Below are 24,730 nucleotides of genomic sequence, written 5' to 3'. Positions count from 1 at the left end.
CAGTGTAAAGTTTTCTTTTTTTTAAGATTTACCTTGATTATGAAAAGGCGATGGATCAACCATATAGTATTCAAGTTATACAGTGTCTCCTCTTTGGATGATGGATTATGGAAGATATGCCAATGTGATTCACTGATATGTGAAATACAATCTGCCTTGGTTCAATGGATAGTCAATTTGCTTTAGAGCACACCTTTCTAACCAGACTGCCATGGATTCATTATTCTTATGTAAAATATCCAAAATCTCTGGCTACATTATTTTCTTGTACTTTTTATACTTTAAACCATCAAGTTCTCACAGTTATGCTGGTAGCCCTTTTAAAATATTTACCTTCTTAGAAATGGCAATCAGTTGCCGGCACTGCCTGTTCCCCTGAAATAGTTTAATCAGCCAACCATGGTTTTGATGGTTAAGAAAGTTTTATTTTAAAGATTTATAAAATATTACTGAAATATTCATAATTATACATATCATAAAAAAAATAAAATAAAAAAAATGATATATCAAAGGAGAGCATTGAGTAAGCATGCAAAAGGAACGTGTATGATTGGATTTGGTAAAGGAGTGAGGAGATTCTTACTCCTCAACTATGAATATAATTTATCTGAGCTTGACAAAACATAGAAATTCAACTGTACTATGTTCAAATTAAAGGTAACCAAGGTCAATAAGTCAGGATCAATGTACGGTTGTGATCGAGTGTGGAAAATGTATCTCAGTTTATCTCTAGAATTGCAATATATCTGCTGCTCTAAAAAGTAAAATGTCCTTTATACATTTAAATTTGTATAATTTTACGGCTTAAGTTACAGTTAAAACCAAGTTTAATTCTCAGTGTAGCCACATAAGATATGTGAAGAAAAGCTTGCCTGAAGTGAAAAAAATCGGTTGATAAAACATATTTACAACAATATTTTAAGTGAACTGTATGAACCCAAAATGAATCCTCTTAAATTGATACAAAACATAATATAACAAATTGCAAAGTGTATCATTGGCTTTTCCCGCTTCTTTAGATGAAAATATTGCTACTTGATTCATTAAAAATGAACTCAAGAAATGTACAAGTACAACATAAACCTGCAATGTTCATAAGATAAGGAAGTCTTTGCCAATCCAGAGAAAACATGTTTTAATTTATGTGTTCCAATAACAACTGCTAAATATGTGCATAGTTTATAAGCATAGCAATGTATACAGTAGTTTATACCTTATACCTTATTTATACAAAAGATGGACATATAGGCAGTTAAACAAACATGGTAATGCCAATTTATAATAATACCTCATTATCATATGACCTGGAAAGTAAAGTTCTGGATATGCAGTGATTTCATTCACTACATCATATTATCAGATCCTCAACTACTACCTTATCCACAACCAGTTTCACACTGTATGTGAATGTATCATCTTCAGTTGTACCTGTTAGTAAGTGATGGCCAAAGCGGTGGAAGTACATCAGTATAACACTATCGCATCCACACCGTCATACAGTGTTTCCATTGAAGACATATCTCCTACTTCCCTATTCCTGTATTAACTTTTCAATAAAATCATAATCCACATCCATATTCGTAGGCGGAGGCCTGTAGGACACACACACACACACACACACACACACACACACACACACACACACACACACACACACACACACACACACACACACACGTATGTCAAAACAAGCACGAGTGTAATACACTGATATTTTGAACATTTGTAGTATAATGTGTATTGCATACAGTAAATATTTTGTGTCCAATTACATTTCTGGAGAGTAGATTCCAATGGGGTCAATGAAGCTGAACCCTGCTGCTCCGCCTGGAGAGTCAGCTCCAAATGAATTCCCCGGGAACGGTTGTCTGCCGGAGAGAAATACAATAACATAAAGGGCAGCAATTCAGCAACCGTGGCCTATACCTTGAACCAGTCCTCCAAAGCATTCCCCAGCAGTTGAAATCCTTCTTATTACATTGTTTGGCGTTTCCGGTGAACAGTTCGTTTCTATACTGGAAATGCAGCATTCCATTCTGAACAGGCAGGCGGGAGGACAGCCATTACATGGGAGTTCAAACATAAAATAAAGGGATTCACCGAGATATCTTCAAATTGTTGTTTGCCTTACTTACCCAGATTAAGACTACGTTTTGAATTCCAAATCCATCATTGTACGTTCAGAAGGTGAGTTATCCTGTGTAGCCGCATTGACTTGTAGAGTTACAGTAGCGCAGCTCCTGTTAATGTTAGGGGAATACCATTTTAATTTGTTCCCAAAAGGAGCAAGGCTACGGTCACTCTGCGAGTCAATTGAAACAGCTAACGGAAAACATATGCTATCCAAGCGAACTCCCCTTCTGGACGCACAGTGATGAGAATGGAATTAAACAACTGTCTGAATCTGGGTAAGGCAATTTTAAATTGAAAGAGATCTCGGCGTACGAGCATGACAAAGCAAGGCAGAAAACAAAGTCTTGCTTAACAGGAAGAGGTCAGGTGAGGAGAGGAAGTGCAGTGGGTATCATTCCATGAGCAGGATAGGACCTGTTTAAGCATAACTTTGTTAAGCCCCAGATCATGGAACTCTGAATAAATCAAACACTGCTGTGTACTTTCAGGATTACCCGTTTCACAACGGCTTATTTCAATGTTACTGTTAATTCTAATAGTTTTGTTAATCTATTTATATTTGTGGAAAAGTTAAGCATACGTTTACTGAAACCTACTGTGTGGCAATACTTTAAACATCATGCATCCATTGACATTACAAAACAATGTGAAAGGTTAAAAGGTTTACGTTCAATCTCTGGTGGTTTTCTGTCGAATACGATAGCCCCCAGGCCGATAACCATGGTTGGATGATTGGACTTTTAGGCTGGGTGAGGCTGCACACATGTTGCACATTGAGCAGGATGAGCAGGACGGGTCGGCTTAGCTCAGGAGTCAGAGCAGTTGTCTTGTCTTGTAACCGAAAGGTGGCTAGTTCGATCCCCAGCTCCTGCTAGCTGAGTGTTGATGTGTCCCTGAGCAAGATAAGGGTGCACTCACACTAGGCCATCTGGCCGTGGCCGTTGGCCGTTTTCACACCTAACCGTGCTCAAATGGCCCCATTGTTCTCTGGCCTGCACTCACACTAGGCCATCTGGCCGTGGCCGTTGGCCGTCGCAACTGTGGCCTGGCCACAGTAGGCTCTTGAACATACGTCATCACGTCGTAAGTAACACGTCATCACCAAGCGTCCGCTGCATGGACCATAATAAAGTCTGCCGCTGTCATGCCAAATTTGTACCGGCTGCCAAATTTGTACCGGGCGCGTCATCCATACGTAATCCATTCCAAACCTGCCTGGCAGCAGATGATCGCGTCGTCCGTTGCCGGGCAGGTTTCAAAAAACATTCGCGCTCATGTTGCCAAAGACAAAATAACATAATACAGTTAACGGATCGCTAGATAACACTTGTTTTTACTTTATATTTGTATTGTATTCAATTGTTTAATCCAATTTTGCTAGTAAACTGAGTGTTTAAAGCGGGTTTCAAAAAACATTTGCGCTCATGTTGCCAAAGACGAAATAACATAATACAGAAAACGGATCGCTAGATAACACTTGTTTTTACTTTATATTTGTATTGTATTTAATTGTTTAATCAAATTTAGCAAGTAAACGTTTAAAGTGAGTGTTTAAAGCAGGTCAAGGACGAAATAGCACAATACAGATAACGGATCGCTAGATAGAAGGTTTGCGAATGTCCGTGAACCTTTCACGTCATTCGACACGATCATCTGTTGCCAGGCAGGTTTGAAATAGATTACGTATGGATGACGCGCCCGGTACAAATTTGGCAGCCGGTACAAATTTGGCATGACACCGCCAGTCAGAGTTTTAACAACAATGGACAACAACACAGAAAACACAGTTCACACTTTGCTGAGTCTGTTGCTTATTTGGATATATGTTTACCGTTTAATGGGAAAGAAGGCTCGTTGCCTTAATTATGTCCGTGGTCGTCGCATGGACTATACGTCATCCAGCTCAGGATGCGTAGCCGTGCCTGTGCGCGTGTCGGCTCATTAGCATCTGTACCGTAGCGGCCCGTACCGTAGCAGCACACCTCTCCCAAGTGGTCAAATTGGCCTGGCCTAGCCAGATTGGCCACACTCACACTGGCAGATTTGGGCACGGTTAGGTGTGAAATCAGATGGCCTTGTGTGAGTGCACTCTTAACCCTAACTGCTCCTGACGAGCTGGCTGTCGCCTTGCATGGTTGACTTAACCGTTGGTGTGCAATGTGTGTATTAAACGATGTAAGTCGCTTTGGATAAAAGCGTCTGCTAAATGCCCTAATTGTAATTGAGCAATCAGTGCGCCAAGCTGAAACCAGCCATCTCCAACACCTCCAACGGGAAAACCTGTTATTTTGTCCTGTAAGTGATACATCATCACAAATCATCTTATAATACTCTACTTTATGCGTGGTTGGAGCAGTATAGAAATCCCCTATTCCTTCAATTTTGACACGTCAAGTCAAATTTATTGTTGCGCTATATTATTAACAAGGAGGGAAAAGCAATACGCATTGGAATAGCTTATAACTTAAACAATGAGGCATTAGAAAGAAGTCCCAAATGCGTAGTTGGCAGGGTAATCTCGCAGCTAACCTGCTCTGTACCAGGGAAGCTCCAGGTGAGGCTCACACAGCATGAGTTGCCACGGCAACTGAACAGAGGGTCATCTAAATCATAGGTAGGTAGGAAGGTATCTGAAACCGACAATACTGCCCCCTAAATAACATATCTGGATACCCTGGAAATCCAGCCTGCAAGGAAAAAGGGCCCTGCTCATGTCCCTGCATGCACCGTTGTCTCCCGCCCCCCTGCACAGAGGTCTGAGGTGAGCCTGTGTGTCTGACTCACAAGGGCGAGGTTAGAGGTTGTACTAGCATCCGAGGACTCATATCCGGCATCTCACTGCGGGGGGTATTGCAGGAAAGATGAGATGAGGCCGGGGCAACTTCCCTATGTAACAACAACAACAAACAAAAAGACACATAAAAAAAACATGCAGTCTGATTGGCGGACACTTGACGTTGGCACAGATAGCTGTAGCTGGCTTACGCGTCCACTTTGGTTTGGAGCCTCACGCCGATGTAGCCTCCCTCTGGAGACGGCAACGGGTCGTCTGTCAACAACAGAGCCCGCCGTCAGGACATTCACATTGAGGCCACTTAGCAGACGCTTTTATCCAACTCGACTTACAGTTAGTACATTTCAAAGAAGAAAGAGAAACAACCATACATCGCTGTCAGCACAGTAAAGATGTTCATAGAAACGAGAAGCATTCACAATCACTAGGATAGACGCGGCACAATTCTAAGTACTATTTCAGGATGTACAACATACAATAAGTATATATCCATACATACACATATTATGTTCATTAAAATGGATGAAGGAGCAGAGAGGTGGTAGGGACGGGGGGGACGGGGGGGACGGTTTACCTGTGTAGTACTTTTCGAATATCCCGTGTTTGGGATAATCAGGGTACAGAAACGCTAGGCTTTCGATGTCGATGATGCGGTTGCCGAGGCAACGGATCTCCAGGTCTCTCTTGGAGAAGGGCTGAATGTTCTGGATCTTCTGTCCCCCGTCTGTGTGGTTGTGTGTGTGTGTATGTGTGTGTGTGTGTGTGTGTGTGTGTGTGTGTGTGTGTGTGTGTGTGTGTGTGTGTGTTCATAAATCAGATTAATATATCACAGTCGATGAACGGATTAAAGAGTTTGACCGCCGACTCAAATCACTCACTCTCACTGGCCGCCACGTAGGCGATGGTGATACCGCCGATCTCCGAGTCGCTGAAGCGGAGCAGGAAGGTCCCGTTGGGCCTGTCCTTCAGGATCAGGTGGAGATGCTGCTTGCCGATGAAGCCAAAGATGACCCTGGTGGAGTTGTAGCAGCAGACATGAGGTTGTCTATAATAAACAGTATGTATCGTATAAGATCTCCGCTATATTGCCCACGTCCCCACCCACCCTTCGCTCCAGTAGGCCTTGAGGTGCCTTTTGGTCAGTTCCATGGCTCCCTCGAACCACTGCCAGAATGTGAACTGCCGACTTGGGAGCATCTCCTGCAATATGAAAACACATGCTTATGAACCAGGGGGAGCTCATACGTGTGTGTGTGTGTGTGTGCGTGCGTGCGTGCGTGCGTGCGTGCGTGCGTGCGTGCGTGCGTGCGTGCGTGCGTGCGTGCGTTTGTGCATGAGTGCGTCGGTTAGTTTAAAGTCTGTCTCTGTTGGTGCGGCCGATTCTCAAGGTTGTCGTCCGAAGTGCTAGCGAAGTATTCCAGTCTCGTACCCTTAAACATTTGTGTGTGTGCCTGTGTGTGTGCAGAAGGGGGAGTGGGCACATGATGTTCTACATGTCAGCAACTCTCTGTGGCTTTAACGTGTGCATTTGTGTGTGTGTGTGTGTGTGTGTGTGTGTGTGTGTGTGTGTGTGTGTGTGTGTGTGTGTGTGCGCACACACGCGTGTGTAGGGGGAAAAGGGCCGTTTACCTTATTAAACTGTGCCCAGGACACCATCATTTTACTGAAGTCTCCAGAGATGTCTGGCTGATCAAATATCTTCTGGGCCAGGAAGTGCAGATTGTACTGGTTGAGGCAGTGCTGCGTCTGCACCTCAGACATGAATTTACTGTTGAGGGTCATACACATTAGCTTCCAGGGCACGCCGTCCGGCACCACAAACGGTATCCTGTCCTGATGACATCATCAAACAGGTGAGTCTGACATTGCTTACAAACAAACCCTTGCACTTATTGGCATCCAAATCCCCATGACATGAAACATGATGTGTGTATTTGTAACATATTACATTTATTTCCATGCTTATGATTTAACAGGATATATATTCACATGCCACTCACTGGTTCGGAAAAGGCACAGTCCCAGATAACGGTGGCCATGGCGTTGATTTCTTGACTGCCATGAACAATGACAACCACCGGCACTGAAATTATCTACAGACACAAGTTTGGTATTTAGAAATGGTTTCCTCTGCTACAAAAGATGGTTTCCTTTATTCACCAAAAAAGCCCTATAAACAACCTTGACTTAGCCAACCCTCCATATTCCCATTTGCTTGTGGTTAGTTGCAACACACCAGGGGAACAGTGAGGGCTATGACACAAAAAGCACTACCTGTATCCTGTAGGGAGTGTCACAACCAGTAATGTTGATATCTGTGGAGAAGAGGATGGCAAATTTCTCCTCAGTCACAGACTCTGTTCCCTTCCGGTCTGCCCTCTTGATCTTCTTAACAGACTATTGCAACAAACAACAAAAAACAACATTAACAACATGTAATATTATTCAAAAAAAATTTGTTTGGCCTCAGGGAATTGCAAGCAATACCCACCATGTTCCTGAAGGTGGCGCATGTGCTCTTGCTAGTGGGGTGGTGCTCCAAAATGGCCGTATTGTTGATCAGCTCTCCAACATTGTCACTGAGATTACAGAAGAGGAGCCCCATGAAAAGTATTATTTGAATAGTCAACAGACTAATTCTCACAAAAATTAACTCAAACTCACTCTCAGGTAAATGTATTAACAGCTGTAATATTGACGTATAATTGCTTTTGTTAGTTCTCTTTGTAGTTGAATATTTTAAATAAGTGATGCAATTTCCTTGTGAAATTGGTCATTTGATTCAACTTGCGGTCTTCAAGCCTTTCACAAACACTTGTAGATTGCACATTAGAGCCCGACCGATATAGGATTTTTAAGGCCGATACCGATACGAATATTTTGTGATTAAAAAATCCGATATGCCGATATATCGGCCGATATATATATAAAAAAAAAAATCCAGAAACGCGCAACAAAACAAACAGATTTCCCTAACATTGGTTATTTGTGGTTATCCTTTAAATCCTTTTCACTCTCAACTAACACGTAACAGCAAAACTGGACATGGTAGTCATGAATTAAGTCATGCTTATCGACTTTAGAGAATTGATGGGGATGTTCTTTTAATTGTTATTCAAGCAATGTATGTCTTGTGACAGTTGCCAACTTACCATGAACACACTTGCACACATGAGCTGTGTTGGAAATCATTCCCTATTCACTCCCTCACTATTCCCTATATTGTGTTTATGATATAGTGCACTATATAGGGAACGAACAAACGAGAATTCGGACACTACGCTGAACATTTCTAAGCGTCATTTGCGTCAGTAAATGCGCCGGGTATTTGTGTGACGCAGACAGATGCTCCCACGTCATGTAAACAAACCGGTCAATCCCGAGGAAAGCTGGAGCTTGTATTGATGTTGAATGCAACATTTCCTTGATCAAGTTTTTTTTATTAATTTTGAATATTACATTTTCTATGTTAACTCCCAATTAAATTGTTGACATCTCTGAACGAAAGCCGGAGACTCCCTCATTAAATGTATTAGTTTTCGCGGTTATTCAGCTTCTTCTTCTCCTCCGGAAGAACACTACCGCATTGCATTGTGGTATACGGAGTAACAAGTAGGGAACATCGTATGTACACTCAAATTTTAGTGCATGAAATTAACCACTGAGAATTCGAACACCACTGCAAAATGGCGAGCCCCCTATATAGTGCACTATATCCGTGATAGGGAATGATTTCGAACACAGCTATGAACACCGATGATCTCCGTCGATCTCCGTCATTCACTCTGCCTGAATCAGCGGGTTTGGGGCGTTAGAGCGCCCTCTGGTGGACTTTTTTTTTTTTTTTTTTAATATTCATTTATCGGCCATTATAATGCCGATACCGAATAGTTTGAAAAATGCCTAATATCGGCCGATAATATCGGCCTGCCGATATATCGGTCGGGCTCTGTTGCACATTGCATATAATGTTTAAGGCCCCAAAACCTTATCTCAATATCTTCTACGATTGCCAAGGGGCAATTTTATCACAGGAACACTGGCCTCCTTCCAAGTACTTCCTCCTTCTCTGTGTGGCCACAATGACAAAAATACTTCAGATGGCTCTCAGCTGGGCATGGTGCCCAGGTTAGGTGGCTCACACTTGGGCAGAGTAACCAGGTTAGGGGACTATCAGCTGGGTAAGGTACCCAAGTAGAGACCTCTACCCAGGGCATGGAACCCAGTTTTGGTAGCTCAAACTTGGGCATGTTAATCTGGTTAGAGGACTCTCAGCTGGGCAAGACACCTAGGTAGAGGAATCTCACCTGGGCATGGTACCCAGGTTAGACAGTAAATATCCAGATAAGATGCCTTTTACATCGGCAAACTACCCAGCTGAGGTGACTCTCACCTAGTGAGGGTACCGAGTTGCTTCAGGTGCCTGGCCTGGGCCTCTGTGATGATCTGGGCCTTCAGCACCACCGGCTTCCCTGGAGCCATCTTTTCCCCCAGCAGGTAGCGCACGATGGTGGAGAACTTGGACTGCGTCTTGATGACCTGAGGAGGCTGCTTGTCCACCAGCAGAGAGCTGGGATCATGACACAAATTAGCAAATTAATTTGCTCACTGTAGAAAAGTATACACGCGTTGATGACTGCATGTTTATTATGAAAACTCTTGCGAATCAAGTAGCAATGCAGTCATATGTTCATTTTTGACTTTTTTTTGTGTTCATATATTCAATGTAGGTGGTGTTAAATGTAAATGTAATGCATGTGAAAGTAGTACATGTAAATTGATTCAATGTTCAGGGATTCAATGTAGATTGAATAAATGTAAATATATGAAATGTAAATGGGGTGAATGTAAACCTTTTAATGAGCTCCTGTTGAAGTGTGACCAGCATGTCCTGCAACTCTGGGATTGGATTCCCTGCCAACATCCATTCTTGCCTCAGCTTCCCATTCAAACCAAGCAGTTGCTCACACCTGAAAGAGGGAAGAGAGAGGACAGCACAGAGGCAGAGATAGAGGAAGAGAGAGCGAGAGAACAACATATTTACTCAATAATCATACAACAATAACATAATAACAATACAGCCAAGAAATATTACTTGTCTGTAGTCAATAATTAATTTAGCATTAGAAGTTTAGCATCTCATTTTATTAAATTATCCTTCATGTAACCTACTTAGCATCATCTACTACAGTAGTGAAACTACAGTGCCCCTCCACTGTTGGACTCAAGATACGTGTAATCAGCGATCACGTATTGGCATTGATGTAACAGTTAATTAAAGTCTACAAAGAGCTGCTAACGGTAAGAACAATCTAATCAACTTGCCCTGATGCAATGCAGTCAGCCAGCAACCTAACACACTGAAGGAAAATGGAAAAACAAGATATAAAAGAACAGCTAGAAACGCCCTGTGACTTGAGACCAGCTCAACAATTGAAAACCGGTCAACAATAGATGGTTGCTATTCCTAGGAAACCTAACATAACAACCATCAAGAACGTTGATTTGGGGGGGAGGGGGGAGAGTGGAGGTTTTGTGGCTTCACCAGGTCTGCAATGGTCCCAGGTTGTCGTCAAACGGGTGCCCTATGGTGGCCTTGTGCTGCTCCCAACTCCAGGCCTTCAGCTGGCTGATGAGGCGGGCCTGGCAGTGCCCCAGGGATTCCACTGCGTTCTTCAGCTGCCCTAACTGGTTCTACCATACAGCACATCAGCATATTAAATGGCGTATTATTTACATTATTTCATAGTCATTCTTGCATTGGTTTATTTAGAGTTCCACACTATCATAAACAAATTGACCACAAGGAAACTCTATATCTTCAATAAATGGGTTAGTACAAGTTGACAACAGACGTTATGCTGCCTCGTCTCTGGAGCTACCTATTGTTACTTCAGTCAAGTTGTAGTGTTTAGCAATCTGGCGATTGGTGCCTCGCTATGCGCTCCGCTGCCGGAATACTATGATATAATCAGCTAGATCAGTAGAGAGAAATTTGGGGATTTGAGCTGGTTTCAATAACATTGGTAAACATAACTTCTGTAACATGCTTTACTCTGCGCTTTTACTTAACTCAACATTAATGACAATTTATTGCAAATAAACACAAATATACAACATCAAAACCCCATTAAACTAAGGAATAACTTTCTGAATCCCCTCTGTTGTGCATAATGTCTCAGTATGCCGTATTTCGTTGCTTACTGTTCTCAAGCTTTTTAAGTTATGCTCCTGCTTTTGAATCTTGTTTTGGAGTTTTTGGAGTTCTGTGTTTTGTGGATCCATTCCATTCTGTATGGAAGGCCCTGAAAACATAGTGGGCGGAATTCAGATGCAAGCAATATTACAGAAATGCACATTCCAGTACATAAACAAATAAACATATATTATAACATTGCTGAGAATGTGTTTATAGAAAGAAAATGTCTAATATTAAGTTGCTCAAATAGATTAGTGCTAGGATTATGTAGTAAAAAACATGTGAAAACAAGTTGTGTGTGTGTGTGTGTGTGTGTGTGTGTGTGTGTGTGTGTGTGTGTGTGTGTGTGTGTGTGTGTGTGTGTGTGTGTGTGTGTGTGTGTGTGTGTGTGTGTGTGTGTGATTGTTGAATGGTTTGAGGAAAATAATGTCCTCAGGTAGGAATCGAGATCCTTATCTTCTATGATTCATAAACGTTTCAAAACTTCCAAAATTGACATGATCTTACACACAATTGACTCATCCCATAATTCACCACACCTCTTTTCTTATCCCACAGCAGAATGGATTTCATCCTGAAATTAGCACCCCTTTGACCCGAGAATTGATTTTAAACTCTGGATTTGTTTTGGAACGACAATCAATTTCCGATCTAATCGTGACCCTAAGAATCAGAATCCAATCTTCAGGTACTGGAAGATTCAAAGGGTAAACTCACCTATGGTCTCAAGGTTCTGTTTGTCCCAGTTCAGGTCCTCCTGCTGCTGGTGGATAGACTGTCTGCAGTCTTGGACGTACAGAACTTGGTACACCAGTCTGTCCACATCGCTCGTTTTTGGGGCCTCTGGGGCCGGTTCTTGGCTTGGAGACGGCGGCATAATTGAAAGAATTTCTACCTGCTGGGGCTGCAGAATTGAGTGGAATTGAGTGGGTTTCTTGGTTCTCCTTCAAAAACATATAATTATCAATATTATTATTACTATTATCCCCAAATAAATCTTTATTCTTTGCTACAGGATCGGTAAAAGGGGTTGTATGTTTCAAAGGACCACAAATAAGCCACTTGGTAGTATAAGCCGCATCTAATCATGCATCTTTCCCCACAACCCAAATGCTTACAAAGTAGCGCAGAATGCTGCCGTAAAGGCCGTTACATTTTTTTTTAAATAGTACAATGATGGGGCCACGTGAGTAATTAGACATAATGCAGATTCAAGCTTAAAAAAAAACAAGAGAAATGTCCACATAATTATACTAATTTGGTTTCCCCTTTAAAGGATGTGTCTGGTTTGCCCAGTTAACTGTATACATTGTCTGTATCTAGATGTAAATCAGCCTTGATTTTTGTTTAACTCACTCCCTCTTGTGGTAAAGCGTGTTACGAAATTGGGCATTAGGTGATAATTTGACATCCATTATATTCCAAATTGTATTAAATGTTTGGCATGAGCATGACAGAATGCTTAAGCTCAGTTAATAAAACTCACCCTCCTACACTTACACTTCAGACTTATTGAAATGGTGCTCTGAATTCAATTCAAAATCACATCACACTACCTTGAAAGCAGCAACCACTAAGGTCATATATCATACCTTACTTGGGATGGACAAAACAAATATAGCTGGTAAACACTCGTTTTGAATATAATGGATGTGAAACTATGAGAAACAAATTGACCACAAGGAAACTCTATATCTTCAATAAATGGGTTAGTACAAGTTGGCAACAGACTTTATGCTGCCTCATCATTGGAGCTACCTATTGTTACTTCAGTCAAGTTATAGTGTTTAGCTATCTAGCGATTGGTGCCTCGCTATGCGCTCGAATAGTATCAGTAGACAGAAATTTGGGGATTTGAGCTGATTTAAATTACATTGGTAAACATAACTTCTGTAACATGCTTTACTCTGCGCTTCTACTTAACTCAACATTTATGACAATTTATGGCACTTTGTGCCACCCAGAACAAATCTAAAGTCCTCACAGACCATGTATACTAAAGGCATAACAATACTTTGACGAAGAACTAAAACGTGCTTGACAAATTTTAGATTTTTCAGATTGTGGAACAATGCATCTTACAGGGTTGTTGATGAGGTGCCTTTCCTTCCTGAGCATGTCTCGGACCATCACTCCGAAGTTCAGGGACTGTTGTCGAAACATTTCCTGCAAAGAAGGTTGAATGCTATGAGGTCAAACACGTGCTCTGGAAAACATTACAAATGTACTGTTTTTGATGTGACTAGTCCAATATGTAGGGACTAGTTATGGAGTGAGTAGGTCATAGATAAAAAAGGTTTTATTATACTCTTCTTTTTTGTTTGAATGTATTATCTATTTTATTTGTGAATTGACATGTATATAACTTGAGTGGAAGTGTGTGTGTGTATACAGGCATCTTTTGACCTTACAAGTGTGCCGCCCAGATCAAATGAGTAATCCAATGCTTGCATTGCGGTTGTCTTATCAACCGATTTGTCTGGTATTTTCAAGGTTTCTTGAACTAGGGCAACAGACATTTCCTTTCATTTAGTCTTTATTTTGAAATAAAAAGCAAGTATGACACACCATACACATGCACATAAAATGAAACAACAATAATTATAAAGTGTCATAAACAATATTTATGTTATGCCGCCTCCTGCCACGCCGTCCAATACCTCCATCTAGTGGTCGCTTGACCCCACCGGCCCTCATTCTCCCGACACACCTGTCATTAATCCTCAATCTCCACTCCCTACTTCAGCCACGATCTCCATTCAGCCGGCGCCAGTTCGTCGTTTACTACTACCCAAATAGTAGCGGCCCTACCAGCGCTTTACTAAGGTCTGCTCTTTTTCCCTGTTCCCCTAGTTAAACCTCTTCCCTCTCCTTTAGTTCTCCATCCGCCACCCTGCTTACCTGTTGCAGAACCATTGCCTGCCTGACTACCCGCCTGTCACTGAACCCTTGTCTGCCTGACTGCCTGCCTGCCGGTTAACGAACCCTTGCCTGTCTGACCATCACTTGCCGAGCCCTGGCTTGTCATTTACCCCTGCCCCAATAAACACCACTTCCTTTCCCTCCCTCTCCGCCTCCCTGTGTCAAGCTTTTGGGTCCCCTCGTTCTGTACCCCTTAACAATTTATAAAATAAATGTAGTGTCTGTGTCCGAAAAGGAGTGGGAGGAAGCCGAAGCTTATGTATTCCCACCAAACTATTTACATAACAACAAACGAAAACAAAGAAGAAAACAAAACACCAAAATCACCTATCCCAGTACAATCAGTGTTGCTAATGTCACACTCAAAATCACCTACACTCATCCCGATACCATGCAAAAATTTGTTTTTGTACCCCTTTTTAAACTGAATTATGTTTGTGCTAAGCTTTACTTCCTTTTCTTAACGATTCCACAAATTCACCCGACAGCCATGCACATACTTTTAAGAGTTGTTCTGAAATTGTAATTTTTTTAATTAAGTTCCCGTCTCAAATTGTACCCAAATCTGTCCATAAATAGTTTTTGGATGTTTCCTGGAAGTAGTTGATTTCTTGCCTTGAACATGATTTGTGCAGTCTTAAATTGAACCATATCGCTGAGCTTCAGTGAGTGTGACTTAAGGAATAATACTGATGAATTCCTCCGTTATTTTATGTTTTTTTGGATTCAAAAGGTCTTTATAATTATAATCCCCGCATTTAAACATAATCTTTTGTAATGATATTGTAAACATGTTTTCCATCCAATCTTTGAATATTTCAATCTCGATCCGGGAGCTCTGTATATACAGCTGACATTAACATTCTTGGGCTTTTCCATACAAATTTCTATTGTAACACATTCCAACAAATCATCAACCACTGTTGTCATGTTTTCCACCACCTTCTATTTCAGTATTTTGTCCACATAGATAGCCACACCTCATCCACCTTTTTTGCTTCTGTTTGTATAATACAATTCATAGCAATCAATCCCTAAGTCCACACCTTTCTCTGTGCTGATCCAGGTCTCTGAGAATGTTATAATGTTAAATGGGATCTTGAACTGTTTTATATATTATTCTATGCTGTGGAAGTTGTGATATAGACTTCTGCTATAAGTGGATAATTTACATGTTGTTTCCTGATTGGAAATGTACGTTAAATTGCTATCTGTGTAATAACTGCAGCTGTTTTTTATATTGTTAAGTAAGTTGTTTTCCGAATCAACGTCATTTTCTATGTGTTGTGTGTTACGCTCTGCATATGCAAAGGTTTCTAGTTCTGTTAGAGAAATAAATTTACATTTAGCAGACGCTTTTATCCAAAGCGACTTACATCAGTTAATACACACATTGACACACCGACGGCAGAGTCAACCATGCAAGGCGACAGTCCGTCAGGAGCAGTTAGGGTTAAAGGGAAACTTCACCCATTTCCATTAAGCTTTGTATCGTTAGAAACCCACTCATATTTTTGAATGGTCGTGCATCATTCCCTTATTTGCTGGAGAGACTGGAGAGATCCGTATCGATCTCCAACACTTCCTGTTTAAGATGACGCAATATGACGATTTTTGCGTAGAAGTAAATAGGAAGTGTAAGAGGGGAGGATTCTCGTAAGACTACAAGCACTAGTCCCACCCCCCTCTAGGGGGTGGGACCCACTGACGCTACAGACCTATTAGAGCAGTGCCAGTGGGTGGGACTTCACCAGCAGAAACTAACATCCACAGCGTCTGAAGCTAAGCTAACAGAGGCTGTTGATAAAACTGAAGTACAATGGCGGAAGGTACTGGATCTGACATAGAAGATGGCACCATGCAAAAGTTCACCATTTCGAAAGAAATACAAACGAGGACTAATTCACTGAGTTCACCAACTAATACTCTTCACTAGAAATGTTGTGTGGAATGATTTTCAAGCAGTCTTGCGGTATCAGCTTGGTAGATGGAACAGCGAGGTGTCCGATAGGCGGAGATCTAGATCAGCGGGAGTGGCCAGCGAAGCTGTGCATCGTGGTGCATGGTGGGAGTTGTCTTCAATCCACAAGCGCCAAAAGGTCACTTTCTGCCTTTTCTCGGTCAAGACGGCGCCAAATTAGAATTTTATTTTATTGTTCGACTACATACAGGACCCAATTACAATCCATATTCATGCCTCCACCGGTGAAATGCTCCTTTAAGTATCTTGCTCAGGGACACATCAACACTCTCGAGCTGGGGATCGAACTAGCAACCTTTCGGTTAAAAGACAACTTCTCTACCTCCTGAGCTAAGCCGACCATTAAAATATTAATAGGAATTGTCATGGTGAATCGTGAATTCCATTACCTTGTTGTGGTGTATCGTATTGGTATGTATCCAGTTCATCCAGGTCCCTAAAGAGTAATACTTTGGCTTGTTCTGGTGTTCCGTTGAGCTTGATGCATATTTTGCAGTTGGTCATCCAAGTTGATTGAATTTTCTTCTGCTTTCCAAGGAATCTGGCCTTTCTGGCGATGTCAGCCTTTGTCTTTGTCAGGATTTCATTCAGATACATATCCGAGCCCTCATTCATGTTCCCTGTTTCGGCAGTTGCGTTTCGTGGTTCCTGTTGGCAAACTGAATTATGATGTTTATCCGTCTTGCTTCTCCGTGGGAGCGGGTGACAGGCCTCGATGTTGACACTGTCCAACTCAATCCTCTTTGAGTGGAGGAACACCGTCACCTGTTGCTCCACAGATGTGGCGTCCTGCTCGCTCGTCTCCCCTCCGTTCAGCATTGTTAATGCCCGCGCATATGTGCAGGGTTTGGGCTCAAGACCAGTGACAATGATGTCATTCAATCTGGAATACTGTTCCAAATCACCAAACCTGTTCTTCAGCAACATAATCCGGTTGTCCTTCTTTGAGTTTTGTAGCCCCATCTCTATAACTTCCTCCACCAAGCGCTCGATGCAGTTCTGCTGTTTACGAACAGCATGAACCTCCTCCGTCAGTATCGAGTGATTGTTTAATATCATGGACATCCTCCACATTGGTGGCATTGCGTTTATTAGAGCAATGATCAAATAGTCTGATCAAAGAATCAGATCAAATAATATAATTTAGAAATCCTCATTCAGTTCCCCACCCAGCTATCCTCTCCTCAACGACAAACACGCGTCTATAAACAGTAGATCCTGTTTCATTTTGATACTATGTTACTCTTTCAGTTCAGTCATCATTTTGAGGTTGGGATCAGATTGTCCCGAAATATTAAATATGTCAATATCAACAGAATAGATAGGCAACACATAATTTTGTTCAATGGTACAGACTAGTGATAAATGTTTCTTTGCATGATATAACAAATACAGTAAGGGGAGGGGTGCTCTTTACGGGAGGGATATATTAAGGCAATCTTTATTTGCGTTGACTAATGTAAAATGAAAGACCGTGAAACCAAACAAGGACGGCTGTAAGACAAGCTTGAACCCGCTCAGAGAGGATGGGGGAGGCTGTAGATCTTACCATGTTGCTGCTTGTGCGCATCAGCCTGATCTTCTCCACCACGTTGGTCTCCTGCTCCGCCTTTGACCTCAGGTACATGATGATCTGGTTCAGTAGGGTCTGCGCCTGCATTTGCTGGTCCACTTTTTCCAGCTCAAAATCCTCCCTGGGAGGACATACAAACCAACACACACTTAGTAATGGTGTTGGAGTGTCTGTGTTTGCGAGTGTGCCTTAATGATATATGTGCATGTTTATGTGCGTGTGTGCGTCTGTATGTGTGTACTAAGCAATCTCCAAATTTTCATGAACCCCCACCTTGTATGAAAGCACCTTTACATGCTGAGGTTACAGTGGTTGTTCCTGTTTTGGGTGTGCGTGCATGCCTAACTTTGTGTGACTGTTCATACGTAATGTGTGTGTGTGTGTGTGTGTGTGTGTGTGTGTGTGTGTGTGTGTGTGTGTGTGTGTGTGTGTGTGTGTGTGTGTGTGTGTGTGTGTTTGTGTGTTTGCTGTCAATACCATGGTTGCGTCTCAATCCAGTCTGCCAACAGATATCGGACGTAGATGGGGAAGGTATTTGGAGGGTAAAGTTCATCGACGCTCTCGGTGGGTATGGATCGTAACAGCTTGCTCATCAGGCCCCACTGCGCCATGGTTACGGTAGGAACTCTGGGACACACGCAACAAAACCATCTTCTACTTAGCGTAGCAAAGTCAAGCCAAACAGGAAACAGAGATGTTATTTTAAGAACAACCTCAGAGCTAAACTGAAGACGAGGACCGAGGTATTAGCATAAGCGATGAGACTGTCCAGACAGGCCGTCTGCATACTTGGATAGCTGGGTTTATGTTAAACCAGATGAACTAAGGGTCTTGCATCATAGATGGAGGAATGTTAGAGGAATAGGATCCTTCAGGATTTCATACCAAGAACATACCCCAAGCCTCGGCCAGCTATCAACTATGTGTGCTGAGGTACATGATGCGTGCAGTCCTGATGGGAGCACGAGTGACTTGCCGCACACAAAACTTTGACACGAAAATAACATTTTGAATCCAACTTTCCCAGCGAGCAGGCTGAACTACATGGAACGTGTTATTATAATCACAATATGTTTGACATAACATTAAACACAAATCCTTATAATTCATGAAAATGCATAATGTCAGATACATTAAAGGTATCATTCTTATTATTCGAAGAACCATTTATAATAGGACTGCATTGCTAACTTACCCTGCTACATGTGTCACATATTTCATTTTTTTCAGATATGATTTGAATGCAACAACAAGGAAATGTAAACATGCAGTTTAGCTTTCCTATTCCGAAATAAGAGTAGGCCTACCTCAAATATAAGTCCACGACGACGATAAATCAGCTATGTCGGTGCGGTGTAGGCTATATCTACCTATATATACATATACAGAATATGTTTTGGCTCCTTTTTGATGTTATCTTCCTTTGAAGTAACTGTTAGGGCCTAGTTTAACGTGCAGTACAACTTCTAGGATAACCAGCGTATTCATAGCACGAGTTATTTGGAAAAACAAAAGGTGATAATGAAAACAGACGATATAATGAAACATATCACAAGTCTTATAACGAGCTTGTGACTAACGTCATATCGACTAAATATAATAGCGAACTGAAAAGTTACAGGGAGGTATTAGGAATTCCAATTACGCATCTGCATGAAATAATATTCAGGCTGTAGGCTGTAATAGTTCCATTTTTATATAGCCTACAATTACAGGCTCTTGTTAATATTTATCCCTTACCTTCCACCAAAAGTTGAATCAGCTTTCCTCAAAACGTTTCCAGAAATAGGGTCACGTCTGTCAAATTGTAAGTTAATTAATACATCAGTATGGGCCACTAGTTATCCATAGTGTCCAACCTGTAATGTAAGACGCTCCTGGGTCGATACCCTGCTTTTTCACGGACCTTTTCGATACAATGCGAACCGAGCTCCAACTGTAAAATATGGTGCAACTTCCACGGTTAAAAATCGTAGGGTAGGTACTTCCCTATTACGAGCAATATGCCAACTCAGTGAGAAGAGCGCAACTATTTCCTGTGCCTGTTCCTAGGCACACTATAAAGCTTCAAACTAAATGGCGCACTTCAAAAAAAAATTCTAATACATTTTAAAGATAAAGGGACAACATCCAGAGGCATACCCAATTAGGTATAGGTTATCCTTAGTGTAAAAAGGTAAAACATGAACCATGACGTTTATCATTAGCCTATTTTCATGTTAGGTAATATTCTAACTATGCCATCTACATATCCGCCGAATATGATGGTCGTCTGTGTTCAATATATAGCGATTATTCAAATATAATCAACTACATGGATATGGTTATAATCACGCAGTTGCGCTATATTCGACAGTTCTCTACCAAACTGAAAGCGCACCAGATGGGCGTGCTCAGCGTCATCTGAACGTCTCCACAACATGGGCGTGGTCAGCGTCATGTGAACGCCTACACAACATAGGCGTGGTCAGCGTCATATGAATGCCCACACCAAATTGGCGCCCATGAACTGTGGACTTGTGTCTTCATGAATTGCGGACACAAGTTCATTCGCAACTTCCAGGAACAGCCTAAGTCACAAACCCATTTTACCGTTGCCTCGTCTTTGGTGAAAGCAAGTGGAATGATCAATGTAGGATTGTAATTGCGCGGGTGTCTTTACTATAGCTAGATAGGTCTCCTAGTAGTTATGAAAAGGCGTTTGAACGATTCATAAATTAAATTATTGTTGTTATTATTGTTTTGTTTTTTCATTGTTGTTGGTGTTGTTGTAAGTAGCCTGTTAGTAGCCTAAACGTACTCCCATTTATCCTAATAGGCTAGTAGTAGCCTTTTGTATATGTAGAAGAGAAAACATTAAACGATTCAGCATTTGAGGGGAAATTTATGCATTTATGTAATAATTAATTGTGTGATTATGTCTAAATGGCCAATTTGTTTTCATTTTCATTGAACATCCTTTTACCATACTGTTTTTATTATATTGCCCGCAAGATGGCGCTGCAATACAACATTGAATACCAACGAGGTCTTGTTTCGTGCAACATAGCCCCCGTCGCAGCAGGGCGGACTCTGAGATACATTCGGCATTCATAGCAACTAAGCATGAACCAAGGACATATAACGCCTTCATGATTTGATGAGACATAACCCACTTTATGTTACGATAACCTGTCACGTTAAGAAACTTAGATACGCTGTACAAACCAGGTGTAGTCTGAACATTTTTTTCAGGGCATTCCACCTGTCTGAATCAATTTCCTTTCAGTTTCTGATTGACGTGTATATCATTCAAACAACCGCACGCCTAAAGCTGGCAGATACTTATGTTTCATGTCTGAAGTTTCATTATTACAATGATTTCCTTGGGACTTAAACAATCAGATATTTAGTAAAAAAAAATATATATATATATATAACATAGGCCTATATTGCTTGGCAACTAACATGCCTTATTATTTAGGCTTTTTTAGTGTTTCAACCAATATTTGTGTGGACAGTTTCTTCTCCCAGCAAAAAAACTGTATGTCACATGAAATTGATTGAGATTCCGACAGCCTGAGGTCAAACTGTTTTCTTTATCATGTATAACCTTCTTGTCAAGGACAAAAGGTTGAACATGAAGTCCGATTTTCCAAAAAAAAGATTTATATTGGTATAAATACAGCTCCTCTTTTGACTTGACTGATCCATTTCAACAACGTAACTTTGCCCTTCCTAGAAAATTAGTGTTAATTTCTGTCTCAATTCTTACACTTGTTACCTTGTGTTTCAGAGTTGACTCAACCTGTTGCTGTTTGCTGAATTCACTATCTGCATGCTGGTTTATCATAATCTTCCGGGGTCCTCTTAGGTAAAAGCCTGACTTGGAGGCATTCAACATCTGGAACCAATACAGCTGTGCCGGCTATCTCTGGGACCAGGGGGCTCTGAGGTTGAATGGTGGGGTGGGTGTGCGAGGGGTTTGGCTAGTGGCTGTTTTGGCCCTGGGGGTCCATGTGTCCCTGACTTCAAAATAGACTTGATTGCTAACAGCTGGCAGCCCTAACTCACCCAGTGTCAAAGCTCTCCTCTGATGTCAACCTTGTCAGTATCAAGGCCTGCACAATGGAAGGCTATAGCAGCACATCTAGCATCTAGGTGGCCAAAGATAAGTATGGACAGAGGTAGAGAGAGAGAGGGAGAGAGAGAGAGAGAGAGAGAGAGAGAGAGAGAGAGAGAGAGAGAGAGAGAGAGAGAGAGAGAGAGAGAGAGAGAGAGAGAGAGAGAGAGAGAGAGAGAGAGAGAGAGAGAGAGAGAGAGACACACACACAAAAAAGGTTGTGTCTCTGAGGGTGGAATCCCAAAAATGGCCTGTTTCCAATGTTATACCTATAAATGGCTTTTGTGTTGTCAAGGTAAAATCACAACTGAAATAACTTTAAAGTTGATTTGAAGGATTAGTAGCCACAGAATGTGCTTGCAGACTAAAATAACAATCATGTTTCTTCTATAACAGCTCAGCAGGGAATATTTACCTCAAAGCTCAAGACAAATCATCCAAACCAAACAACACAAATCCTCAGTGTCCATTAAATACAACTTACCTACCTACTTACATCCATTATCATCATTAAGATGATTGATACCATCCTGACATTATTATCGTTAAGCATGAGGCTTAATGTTAGATTTGAGTGATAAAGGATTCCTAGGACTAAAACCTCATATCATCTAATGAATACAAATGAATCACTATAAATGGAAGAGTTATTATCCAGTGTTTGTGCTTGAGATGGAAAAAGTTATGATAGAACAGCCAGAACTATGGGACTCAAACCGCTCGCTGTATGAGTAAATAGGACGACAGTTCATTAGCATCTTTTATTATCCAATTACAAACTTGGCTCGCCTAATTACCTCCAATCAGCAGGGAGGAGACGATGATTGACTTCCTGGAGGACAGGGATCCGTTTGGACTACAAGGACACTTTGTTATTCTGCAACCGGGCTGTTTGTTTCACACTGCAATGCAAATTAAATGGCTAACTTAGGCCACCGTGTACACCGTGGACTATCAGTTTTTATTGATTATCAGATAAAACGTAAGGCCACAGTTCATAGACCTCCTGCATGTGGTCCCGCACAGCAAATATGCTCTCAATTGCAACTTAATTGCATCAGTTGAAGAGCATCCACGAAGCATAACTGATCAATACCGGCCAGGTGACCAACAAGAGCAGGAACAACCCCTCAAAAACTATTGTTTTCAAGCAGGCTACTTTTAAAGGTTATTTCTTTTTTTTTTTTACCTTGTATGAAATATAACTAGATTATTTTAGCAAGCGGTCGCAGGAACAAGTCCCCTTTATCATTAAGCCAAGGGCATGTGGTGCACAAGGTTGTGGTCATATCCGAAGCCATGCATCATCATTAGAGCAGTAATTATACTGTCGTCAACACCTCCACCAACACTAGCCTACTGGGACACAGTCACAGATGTTTAAAAACCTAGCTTTGACACCGCTATCCATAACAGGGATGGTGTACGAGGATGCTTTGCTAGGACGCTGCTCTGCAATAAAACTTCCACTTTACTTTGTAGCGAGTCTCTCTTGATTTTCTCCCTTTGTTCCTGTCGTTGGGCTTTTGAGTTTTTGAGAGATGTCAGGACTGGAAATAGCGCTGGCCGTGCCGCTGGGACACGATGTTGTTTACAGACAGTGACAGGGATGAAGGACCTCTGGGCTCTGGTGCTGTCGGCCTGAGGCCTCCAGGGTGTGTGAGCACTGCTTCTGTTGCTGTTCTGGAGCCTGCAACACACACAAACACATAATAAACACCCACACGCACACACACAGACACACACACACGCGCACACACACACACACACGCACGCGCACGCACACACACACACACACACACGCACACACGCACACACACACACACACACACACACACACACACACACACACACACACACACACACTCACATGCAAGGCCCCTAAACTCAAAACAGTGCACACACACAATTAATTCACACCCACACATAAACACGGAAATGCTCACACACTTGCAGCTTTCTTTAAGAATGTTATTTTCCAGTGAGTCACCCTTCTCTCTCTCTCTTTTTGTACAACACACACATTTGCAATGCCGCAAACACGCAATAAAGCAATGACTTAAATTCAATACTGTTGTTGTTGCTGTTGTGTTTTCCTTCCTCATTATCGATGCAGACCATACAAGTCACTTTGTGTGAAGTCACCCAAAGCCCATATTACAAACACTACAAAATCTCATAAGTGTGTTGATGCATTAAATGATTTGGTAATCAGTTAAAGTGACTCCGGTGACCTTATTGTGATGGTGAGGTAAGCATCAACATTATGTCATTTCTGCACTCTGGCCAATTGGAGTCCCTTAACTGCTGAAGTCATTAAAAATAAATAAATAGTCGTGGTCAAATATTGACATATTCTGTTTAATATTGTGTGATACTCTTCTCTTAAAATACAGTCTTTTTGAGGTAGACCATTACAGTTCAAGAACATTATTTTTTTAAACAGACAAAAAAGACATGAAATAAATACTTTCATGTACAATATGCCGCAAAATGAGGTAGAAATGGTTACAGAAAATGTACAAGAACCAAGAATAAAGTTACTGTGATAAGAGATAATAACAGCTAAGAAAAAGCCAATTTGTTGGACAAACTGTTTTGATTAGAAGCGAGGACAACACTGATTCATCAAGTGGTATATCGGGTAGCCATGGGTCGCTGATTTGCTAGAAAATAACACTAAAGTCACCATTTTAATTTCGGTCTCGGAAAAAATAACAAGTAATTGCAGACATCTGGACTACAGCCGACCCTCGAGGCTACGTCCTATCATTTGTGTATGCATTGTGTATGTGTGTGTTTTCTTTTGGTTTGGTAGACAGTGATCAATATGCACAACGGGGGTGATTCTGATTGATCTGCTTGCATGGCATGACTGAGGCCACCAGCTGTAGAAGAGGGGAGGGCCGGACTGTGATATAGGGTTGCTGGACATCAATCAGGGGCATGGCGACTCTAGAAGGATCCGTATGGGGAAGGTGTGCGGGGGCCGGGGTTTGGTTGGGTTGGGGTGGGGGACTGGGATG

The 24,730-nt window shown here is 41.7% G+C and overlaps 1 protein-coding gene across 6 annotated transcripts; it reads right to left on the bottom strand.

Moving 5' to 3' along the window:
- Positions 1–1,120: 1,120 nt before the first annotated feature.
- Positions 1,121–19,994, bottom strand: stat6 (signal transducer and activator of transcription 6, interleukin-4 induced). 6 transcript variants are annotated; one of them, XR_009526664.1, is made up of 22 exons: positions 19,844–19,991; positions 19,462–19,538; positions 18,080–18,229; positions 17,579–17,723; positions 13,209–13,292; positions 11,844–12,030; positions 11,132–11,232; positions 10,473–10,621; positions 9,781–9,897; positions 9,321–9,497; positions 7,419–7,506; positions 7,202–7,324; positions 6,928–7,020; positions 6,557–6,760; positions 6,033–6,127; positions 5,806–5,939; positions 5,502–5,651; positions 5,119–5,182; positions 4,918–5,019; positions 1,979–2,036; positions 1,773–1,868; positions 1,121–1,592 (listed from the first exon to the last, which is right to left on the bottom strand). XR_009526664.1 is itself a non-coding variant. In XM_060057009.1 (21 exons), exons 3-21 carry the CDS (start codon positions 18,211–18,213, stop codon positions 1,532–1,534), a joined length of 2,304 nt encoding a protein of 767 aa, XP_059912992.1. In that variant the 5' UTR covers positions 18,214–18,229; positions 19,343–19,399; positions 19,509–19,994; the 3' UTR covers positions 1,121–1,531. The 6 variants fall into 6 exon arrangements, 4 of the variants coding, with proteins under 4 accessions (XP_059912992.1, XP_059912978.1, XP_059913000.1 ...); XM_060057009.1 differs by lacking the exon at positions 1,979–2,036 and adding an exon at positions 19,343–19,399 and having other exon boundaries at positions 19,509–19,994; XM_060056995.1 differs by lacking the exon at positions 1,979–2,036 and having other exon boundaries at positions 19,844–19,990.
- Between the last annotated feature and the right edge of the window lie 4,736 nt (positions 19,995–24,730).

The sequence above is a fragment of the Gadus macrocephalus genome, chromosome 1 (genome assembly GCF_031168955.1).
Source record: "Gadus macrocephalus chromosome 1, ASM3116895v1".
Lineage (NCBI taxonomy): Eukaryota > Metazoa > Chordata > Actinopteri > Gadiformes > Gadidae > Gadus > Gadus macrocephalus.
Note: the sequence above shows the minus strand (reverse complement) of the source record. Positions and strands in the feature narration are given on the sequence as shown.

Bases quoted from the DNA above. Each gene is read 5' to 3' on its own strand.
- stat6 (XM_060056995.1), bottom strand. The intron at 18,230-19,461 runs GTTGGACACTAT...CGTGTGTCCCAG, and splicing joins AGGAGCGTCTTACATTACAG to AGTTCCTACCGTAACCATGG. The intron at 7,021-7,201 runs GTAGTGCTTTTT...TTGTGTCTGTAG, and splicing joins ACACTCCCTACAGGATACAG to ATAATTTCAGTGCCGGTGGT.